Raw genomic sequence first — 10019 nt, 5'->3', positions numbered from 1 at the left:
GATGAGCACCATGCCAGGACTGCCGACTCGGCCCTGCTTCTACGACATAGATCTTGATACGGAAACGGAGCAAGTTAAAGGCTTGTTCTAAGTGAACAAGATTTTCACAGGACTCAATTCAGGTAGGCTATTGTGCTTTTTACTTTTTCTTTCTTTCTTTTTTCCCTAGTTCAAATCTCTTTTAGTTTTATTTTGTTTGGTTTTTCTGATATTTATTACAGAAATGGTCTGATAAGTAACTTCCTGTTACTGTGGTTGGTTACTGTGAATTCCTACCAGGTTACAGCCATGCCCTGGGTCACTCCTGGGTGTGGATAGGCAGTGAGATGGTCAGGTCCTTGGTGCACCTGGACCCGATTCCAGTGAAAGTCAGTCACACCGTCTCTGAATATAGATTCGTTTTAAGGCATCTCTTGCTATAACAAAGGAGCCCTGTAAATTCATTATTCTTTTTCGAGAATTAAAACTAACATCTGCTGTCATTAACTATACCAGCTATACCTTCGTCCCACATACCTCTTGGTACAGAGTTAGAATCATGTGATAGAGGACTCCCAGCATGCTCGTTTCCTGGGGCTGCCATAACAGTGTCACAGCTGAGCAGCTTAAACAACAGACATTTGTTCTCCCACAGTTCTGGAGGCCAAAAGTCCAAAGTCAGGGTGTCATCTGGGCTATACACTCTCTGAGATTCTGGCAGAATCCTTCCTGGCCTCTTCCTAACTCCTGGTGGTGCCCATTGATCCTTGACATTCCTCTGTCTCCCTGTGCGTCTCTGTCTTCCTTAAAGGACACCAGTCTCATTGAATTGCGGCCCACCTTATTGACCTCTTCTTAACTTGATTATATCTGCAAAGACCCTATTTCCAGTTAAGGTCACTCTCAGAGGTACTAGGGGTCAGGACTTCAACATACCTTTTGGGGACACAATCTAACCCATAGCACTGTCGCACAACAGGGGGATTGGGCTCTCATACCACCGGAAAGATTCATAGAGATGGGACAGATCGTCTAACTCCAAGGGCCCTGTGAGTCACAGGAAGGACAGGGCAGCAGAAATTAGAGCCCTTGATGATTCAGCGTCTGCGCAGTGTAAGAGGGTTGGGCTTGCCTTGGCGCTGGCTTAGGCGGCCCACAGCAGGGGGCCTTTGGTCTCATTCATGTCTGTGCCTCGGTCCTGCAGCCGCAGGCACACCTGCTGGCTTCTGTCCTAGCTTCCCATCACGAAGAAGAAGGACCCCCCCCTCCCCCCGCAAATCCTCCTCCCTGGGAAACTCCCAATCAGAAGTCTCAGAGACTTGGAGCTGCTTTTCCCCATCCCATATATCAGACAAGCCCTCACCATATTCTCAAGACGCATTCCTTCCCCATAAACACCCCCATTCCTTCTTCCTACTCCCTCCTGCTCCTGTTCCTTAGCCCAGCACCCATCCCTCTTCCCAGTATATTCTGGGCCTTCCAGATGAGCTTGCTTGACCTAAAGACCCTTCTTTCCAATTGTCTCTGAGTTATGCCCTAAGCCAAGCACACAGGACTCTCACATTTGTTTGTTTGACTTTCAGTAGTGAACATGGGGAGATTTTTTTTTTTTTTTTGCAAGTCTTTGTTACTAAAACACTGAAGACTTAGGCTATGATGAGAAAGGTAAGAGACACATTAATACAAGTTGTGGGGTTGTTCAGTTTGGGTTGTGTGTGTGGTGTTTGGTGTTGTTTGTATGTGTTTTTTGCTGAGGAGTGGGAGCTGTATTTAGTTTTAACCACAATCACATTTCAAATCTTTGTCATTTCTGAAAAAGAAAACTCCAGAAAATGAACTAACGGAGACTAATTTAACAGAGAAGCCCATAAACTTGAGCTTTGATAACAGAGTTATTTTGGTCTTTTGATATGACTATGCATGTGTATGTGTGTGTGAATGTCTTGGGTTTCCCAGCCAGGCCTTGGGAAAATCACAATATCATTCCTCTTAAACTTTGAGTTGATCCCTGTCCAGACTAATTTCCCTTGTCATGTCAACCCATTATGCTACATTTCTGCCACTTGTCATTTTTCTCCAGAACAAGTGTGTGTAATTCTTTCGTCTCTCTCAGATAGATGAGTATTTTTCCAGCCTTTTGGTCCATTTTTATTTGCTCTCCAAATAGGTCATATAAATGCATTTATGCCTTAATTCTTGCAGTTGGGACTCAGGTAATGCCAGGTGGCGTGTCCTTAGCTTTACCAGTACCTACCTCTAAAACCTTGTGTTCAAGTTCGCTGACAACTATCCCTCTGGACTTTGTTCAAAGACTGCGCAGGGGGACTTCCCTGGCGGTCCAGTGGTTGAGACTGCACACTTCCACTGCAAGGGGCGCAGGTCGGATCCCTGGTCGGGGAATTGAGGTCCCGCATGTTGCGGGATGCAGCCAAAAAAAAAGAGAGAATTAAAAACAAAAACAAAAAACAAAGACTGAGCAGGGGTTGGGGGTCAAGACACTTGCCTTTGGGGATTCCCTCCAATGGGCCAGGCACAGTGCTAAGCACGTCTCATGGGCAGTCACTGCACCCCTCGCAGGCAGGTGTCGTCCTGTCCCCTGTGGTCACAAGAGGGGGTAGCTGAGGGATGGCCCTGATCCACCAGATAGCAGAGGAGTAATACTGCCTTTCCACTACTCAGCCCTGCCTCTCGTTCCATAGCTGTAGCAGGAAATGCTTTGCCATCCCCGGTCACATGTCATGCTGGCCTCAAATTTCAGAACTGCGGAAACTCTGGCCCAGAGACATCAACAACTTGCCTAAGTTGCACAGCTGATAAGTACAAAAGCCAAGACTCAACCCAGATCTGCTTACTCTCGGTCTCACCCCATCCTTTCTGCCCCAAACCAAAAGATTTTCACGGGGTAAATGAACTTTGGCCCATTCTGGAAGATGATAACCAGCTCTTTGAACAGACCCATAATTTGGGGACAACCAGGTGATGTTTTCATAGCAAAAGATAATTGAGTGCTTCCCTGGTGGCGCAGTGGTTGAGAATCCGCCTGCCAATGCAGGGGACACGGGTTCGAGCCCTGGTCTGGGAGGATCCCACGTGCCGTGGAGCAACTAGGCCCGTGAGCCACAACTGCTGAGCCTGCGCGTCTGGAGCCCGTGCTCCGCAACAAGAGAGGCCGCGACAGTGAGAGGCCCGCGCACCGCGATCCACAGCTGGAGAAAGCCCTCGCACAGAAACAAAGACCCAGCACAGCCAAAAATAAATAAATAAATTTATTTTTTTAAAAAAAAGATAATTGAGTATTAAAAGCTATGACTTTGTCAAAATTCTTTTCAGTCAAACTATACTAGAGCTATCTCTTACTTAAGTCTCTCATTGAATGTCATTTTCCCACTCAGTTATCCAAGGTTCTTTCTTCTGTGTGAATTGCCAAACCTTCTTCTAGGCTTGGTAGGCAGTGTTTCAAAACCCATCCCTTGACCCTGCTTGAATAATCGCAAACCATCCGGTGCTGTAAGAGAAGACCACTGTGCAAAGCACACATTCCCTCTCGGGTGTCCTTCAGAATAACGATCCCGCAGACGTTCTTCCTGCTTCCTGTCCGCTCTCGTACACGGCAGGCAGGGACCTCTCCTACTAGCAGTCACAGGTCTGTGGCTATTAAAAACGCATAAAATACAAATGTTAAAGCTTGGATGATACTCGGACAGATTTGAGCATCAGGAGAGGAAATGTCCGGTGGGCTGCTTTGCTCACATCGTGGTCAGACTCCAGCTCTTCCTCTGGACTCAGCTGCAGGGCATCACTCTCCTTACTCCTCGCAGAACGTGTTGCAGACGTGACGTGTCCCACGTGGAAGAAGCCCCTCGGTTGAGGACTGCTGTCTTTCCTTCCGCTTCCTCACCTTCCCTGCTTATCTCACCCTCTAGGAAACGGTGTGAGACAATATGAGCCGGAGGTGCCAGGAAATCACCAGAATTTGAGCTCTTGCTTCTTCTTTCCAAAGCTTCCCTGTCGTGCTTTCACTATTGTTAGACTAAGGGCATGATTCATTCGTCTGGATGTTACCAAATAGAACTAATTAAAATGAGTTGTTTGTCCCAGTGAAACTGATCCTGTGACATGACTGGTCAGTCTTTTGTTTGAAGATGATTGGATTTGGAGGTTTGATTCCCCCCCTCCCTCTGGGTTTCTCATTTTGAAGCTTTATCATATTTCTGGGCCTTGGCAGGATTCAAATGAACTCAAGAAAGCCTGGCAGATTTCCTGAAGGATTCAAACACTCCCTTACTTTATTCTGATGTGCAAAGTTATGGTTAGTACGGAATCAAATTGACTCTGGCCCTGCTAAAATTGTTTATCTTGAATTGCACACGCAAAAAGGAGTATAATACCAGCTCATTTCTTCCCTAAACGTTCTTTCGAGCCGAAATTTTCAGTGATGTATAATAATTATAAATTAATCTTCAGACTCTGCTTGTGGACAGAGCCTCTTATCCCCAGGTTATAAACCACAGAGTTTCAGGGTTTCCTGGGGGAGCTCCAGGGCTCTCTGATTTTAATTTTGAAACTCTGTCTTTTCAAGAAGCAGCTCAAAAATTGTTCATCACCGTTGTGCTTCAAGAAGAAGTCCTCAGTTCCTCACCCCAAGCTATCCTTGGGACAGAGGGAGGCCCCCTTTTCCCACTCCCAGGCAGGAGCCAAAATAGGCTGGAAGCCCAAGCTACTTAAATAAACGATTGTGATAATTAAATCTAAAATGGAATCTTTAACATCTCTAAAAGATGGTGATAATTAAATCTCCCTTATCTAACTAAAATGGAATGTTTTGAGGCTTAACGGTTGTGAAATTCTTAATTAATTCCCTTTTAAAAGAAACTTCCCAGGAGGCAGTGGATCTAATCATCTTATACTTTTTTTTTAATAAACCAAGAAAAATAATATTTCATCAAATGCTGGAAAAATATGATTTTTCTAATAACTCTAAATTTATACATGGTTAATATAATATATAAGAAATTATAGGGCTTCCCTGGTGGCACAGTGGTTGAGAATCTGCCTGCCAATGCAGGGGACACGGGTTCGAGCCCTAGTCTGGGAAGATCCCACATGCCGTGGAGCAACTAGGCCCGTGAGCCACGACTACTGAGCATGCGCGTCTGGAGCCTGTGCTCCGCGATGGGAGAGGCGGCGACAGTGAGAGGCCTGCGCACCGCGATGAAGAGTGGACCCCGCTCGCCGGAACTGGAGAAAGCCCTCGCACAGAAACGAAGACCCAACACACCCAATAAATAAATAAATAAATAAATTTATAATTTAAAAAAAAAAAAGAAAAAAGGAAGTTAAACACATACAGATTGGGAAGGAAAAAATATAGCTGTCTTTGTTTGCAGAGGATATGGTTGTCTATATAGACAATTCTAAAGAATCAAAAAACAAAAACAACAACAACAACAACAACAAAAAGAACAAATAAAAAAGAAAAATTATAGGTCAATGAGGAAAGCTTGGATGAGCTTTTGGAAAAGCTTGGAAAGCTTGGAGAAAAGCTTCAGTTATGTCATTAGTTATAATCTACCAGTTGGTTTGAAAAAATTAGAACTTGTAAGGTAGGGTGAAAGTTTTAACCCAATGCTTATGAACTTGAAATTTTCTCCATTTTGCAGAAGCCATTTTTTATCAGACATTCAAGCGGGTTAATAAGCATCCAGTGACTATCATGCAGTTTCACTAATAAGAGAAATAAATAGACTTACTTCTCCTCAATTCAAAAGCAAATCTCAAAAAAAAAAAATTCATGATATAAATGATTCCAAATTATTCACTTTTCAGGTTTTAAAAAAATTGTCAAAATATGTTGCCATCAACTTTACAAATACTACTGAGGTTGACTTCGTTTTTACTTTAAATTCACTTTCAGGGGCTTCCCTGGTGGCACAGTGGTTAAGAATCCACCTGCCAAAGCAGGGGACGTGGGTTCAAGCCCTGGTCCGGGACGATCCCACATGCTGCGGAGTAACGAAGCCCGCGAGCCACAACTACTGAGCCCATGTGTCACAACTGCTGAGCCCACATGCCACAACTACTGAAGCCCACACGCCTAGAGCCCATGATCTGCAACAAGAGAAGCCACCGCAATGAAAAGCCCGCGCACTGCAACGAAGAGAGTAGCACCTGCTCACCGCAACTAGAGAAAGCCCACGCGCAGCAATGAAGACCCAACGCAGCCAAAAATAAATAAATAAAATAAATAAATTTATAATAAATAATAAAGTCACTTTGGTAGCGTATTTAACTTAAACCTCTGTTATTCAACAGTGGGAACCAAAACAAGATGGTTGTCAGCAAAGAGAAGCCAAGAACCAAGTGTCATTACCAATAATTAACATAAGGGTAAATACAATGAAATTGTCTTAGTTTAATAAATAGGAGAGAACTCCCCTTATGGGGGGGGGGAATGTGTGTGTGTTTTATCCCCATGGCTGCTATAACAAATCACTTGGTGGTTTAAAATACCAGAAATTGATTCTTTCACAGTTTTAGAGGCTAGAAGTCTGAAATCAGTATTAGCAGGCTGAAATCAAGGTGCCAACAGGCCACACTCCCTCCAGAAGCTCCAGGGGAGAATCCTTTCCTTGCCTTCTCCAGATTCTAGCGGCTGCCAGCAGCCCTTGACTTGTGGCCACGTCACTCCAGTCTCTGCCTCTGGTCATTCACGTTGCCTGGGCACTTTGTAATTTCTTATTATTCACATACCATGATCGGATGTCTTACATATTCTGTCTTCCAAAAGATTTAACACTAAATCAAAATTTTTTTAACATCTTTATTGGAGTATAATTGCTTTACAATGGTGTGTTAGTTTCTGCTTTATAACAAAGTGAATCAGTTATACATAAACATATATCCCCATATCTCCTCCCTCTTGCATCTCCCTCACACCCTCCCTATCCCACCCCTCTAGGTGGTCACAAAGCACTGAGAACACTAAATCAAATTTAAAAATTTTTTGCCCCACTGAATACACAATAAACAACTGATTCATTTGCACCTTCGCTATTGTGTTTCTGATTTCTTTTTTTAATTTATATTCAGACTTTCTATACCTTTACCAACCCTTTGAGTTTCCTGAAAATATGGAACCACAGACTCTAAGCCTCTTTAACTATAAAACTGTTGATACCGAGGTCACGTGGTCAATCCACGGGTCTTCCACTGAGCCCACCCTCGTCTCTCCCGCCACCCACCTTCCCTCCCCAGTAGTCACTGTGCCCCGTATCTAGAGTCACCAGAGCCACCGACGGGAGGCTGGCACGTCACTGAGAGGAGGGGCAAGGTCTGCACCAGGCAAACCTCCCTTCCTAACATCAAAAATATTTTCTTTTTGTTAATGTTTACTATGCTTGCGATGCTTCTGTTTTCTGTTTATTTCCCTGATTTGAACCAGACATCGGGGAGTATTTGAAACTCCTAGTCCCCTGCCTTCATCACCATCTTCTGTTCTGAAGCTAATAAAGCATCCCCTCTGGCTCCAGACCCTGCCCTCATCCGTGGGAGGCTGGCTCGCTGTATTCCAGCCGAGTTTGAACTCTTGGCCGAGTGGATAAATTCCTCCTTGTATAAATTCAGATCAAAGGCCAAGTGCTTGTATTTTACATTTCTCCTGATGAACACTTTTTTTTGGTACTTAGGTGTTTTGTTTGCTTTTTTCTTTTTAAAATGTAGTTTGATCACTTCTTTTTCTAAAAGATTGGAGAATTCACAGTGACAGAGAGTGCTAGTATCCTTTGCGGGAAAACAACGAAGCTTTAACAATAATACGAAATTCCAGATTCACTCACTTCCATTCTTGTCCTAAATGCATTTTTCAGACCTTGCTCTCTGTGCCTGCTATAAAAGAGAAACTGAAATCCAAGGCAACAGGATTGCTAATCTAAAATCCTGGATGTTCTCACTTGACAGGATCCTGGAAACGTGTAGATTCCAAATTTAGAAGTCATGGAATTTCAGCCACGGTCCCCAAGCAAAATCTTTTAGGAAATCAGAACTGCTGCCTGCCGTGTCCGTGCTGGCTCGGTCCCGAGTGGTGCAGAATCGGATTCTCCACTGCTCATAAGTAAAAAGATTCCAAGCAATGATCCCAGCCTTGCCTTGTGAATAGACTCACTTGTCTGCTCTTATATTTTCTTGTGGTCTCCAACTTCAGAGCTATAATATATGAACAGTTTGACACCAGAGGATAAAAGCTGTTCTTAAACCACCGAAATATTTTTTTTTCCTGTTTTTCAGGCTCCACAAACACAAACTACTCCTTGCCTTTTTGCTGCAGTTGGAGAAGAAAGTGAATTTGAAATATGCTCTTACGCAATGCTGGGGAAATGGTGAAATAGGCCAAAGATTTATTCTTCGTTCAAGATGAGTTCTGTTTGTAACAGAGTGTAGTGTTCAGGAAAAGGACCTCCACCAAGTCTGAAAGAAACTAATTTATTTTCTGTTTCTGCAGAGTTTACATTATTTCCCACTGCTTACACTTCAGAATGTTTATTTTATGGGGACTGGGGGATTAAAAGAGTGTGAACTAAAAGGTAACATTTTCCACGATGGAGTTTTCTATTTTGTCTTTGAACTGAAAATAAACATGTATGTAGAAAACCAACCAGCAAGCTTTCAGTGCCAGATAAGACTCACTGACTGCTCTCTAGAGGTAGCTTTTCATGGTGGGGTTGTTACCTGACACTGATTTCCTGGAAAATTGTGAATGCAATGAGAGCTTTATAAACATAACAAGGAAAAAATAACAGACAGAGAAATATCAGGTCAGTTGTGAAATCTTCTGACTGCTGGAAAGTGGTAATATCCTTTGGAACAAAATACATTTTATATCCAGAACTACTTTTCAGTGCCAGTGAAGTTTACATCACTTACCTAGAAACTGATGGGATTATGCTAGTTTCTTCCACCGATGAATGAATCTCAATGGCCATTAAGGTCTTGCAGGCCCATAGGGCAAGAGAAGTGACTCTTAAAGATCGGGTGTTTGGCAAATGTTTTTTCATTTTTCCAGCCCTTAAATTGTTCCTGACCCTCTCTTGTTTCCATTTTTTCCCTACAATAATATAAAATTACATAAAAGTTAAGACAAAACCAAGGATTCAAGAACAAACAAGCAGTGATTGTCCTCTAAGCAGTATAAGTAAGATAGTCACCATAAATATCTTAAATGTCCCCCAGGCACATCCTGCAAAAGTCCTTGCCATCAGATCCTGCATGTTCTTGTACTGCACCCTCAGTGACCCTGCTTGTTAGCTGCTCTGCCCATAATGTATCTTTATGCGCAGTTTAATTTGTTCCAAAACACTGTTTAATAAGTAAAAAGCCTCCCCACGCAAAGACTGTCTGTCCTGAGAATAATTTTGCTTCATGTTTCTGAAGTGTCACGGTCCCATTGTCATCCACCCCACCTGCCCCTCTGTCCCTGCCTTTTATTTGCGTGTATGTCTCTCCAAATACACAGTGAACTAGCATCTCCGATGTATGAATCTATTTCAGGATTATGAGGGTTCACAGTCAATTTGTTCTCTATATAATGTGAGCAGCCTTTCTCACGAAATGATTTTTATTTAAATTTTTTTTTTATTCTTTTCACTTTATTTTTTGGCCAAGCAGCATGCGGAATCTTAGTTCCCCCACCAGAGATCAAACCTACGCCCCCTGCATTGGAAACACGGAGTCTTAACCACTGGACTGCCAGGGAAGTCCCCGAAGTGACTTTTAAGCAGTTCTCTTCTGCTTGTTATTTTCCTCTGCCATTTAAAGTTTCATTTTGTATTTTTGAAAATGTTTTAGGAAAAAAAAAAAAAATCTTACAAACCTATATTCCAAGGGCTTTAGGACAGAGACTTCTTTCCTTACCTGCTTTCACCAGGCAACTCACCAATTCATCAAAAAAAGGAGAGGAAAAAAAAGAGCATCCTGAATACAGATGTGGGAGAGCTTCTCAACACTCACACCGAAGGACATATAATCCAGGTGTTGCTGGGAACTCC

General features: G+C 43.1%; 1 protein-coding gene across 5 annotated transcripts in view; it reads left to right on the top strand.

The window, feature by feature from the left end:
* Positions 1-10019, top strand: part of MTHFD1L (methylenetetrahydrofolate dehydrogenase (NADP+ dependent) 1 like) — a 212569-nt gene that overhangs the window by 197166 nt on the left and 5384 nt on the right. Inside the window, exons 27-28 of one of the 5 annotated variants that reach the window (XM_082474541.1) lie at positions 2-122; positions 8263-8629. In XM_082474541.1, coding sequence (XP_082330667.1) covers positions 2-91 — 90 coding nt within the window. In that variant the 3' untranslated portion in view covers positions 92-122; positions 8263-8629. Of the gene's footprint in view, position 1; positions 123-2737; positions 5311-5893; positions 6268-6291; positions 7792-8262; positions 8630-10019 lie in introns of those variants that run through there. The other 4 variants (XM_082474545.1, XM_082474542.1, XM_082474544.1 and 1 more) reach the window with 4 other exon arrangements.

The sequence above is a fragment of the Balaenoptera physalus genome, assembly GCF_965194825.1.
Source record: "Balaenoptera physalus genome assembly, chromosome: 9".
Taxonomy (NCBI): domain Eukaryota; kingdom Metazoa; phylum Chordata; class Mammalia; order Artiodactyla; family Balaenopteridae; genus Balaenoptera; species Balaenoptera physalus.
This window is presented reverse-complemented; position numbering and strand designations above follow the sequence as displayed.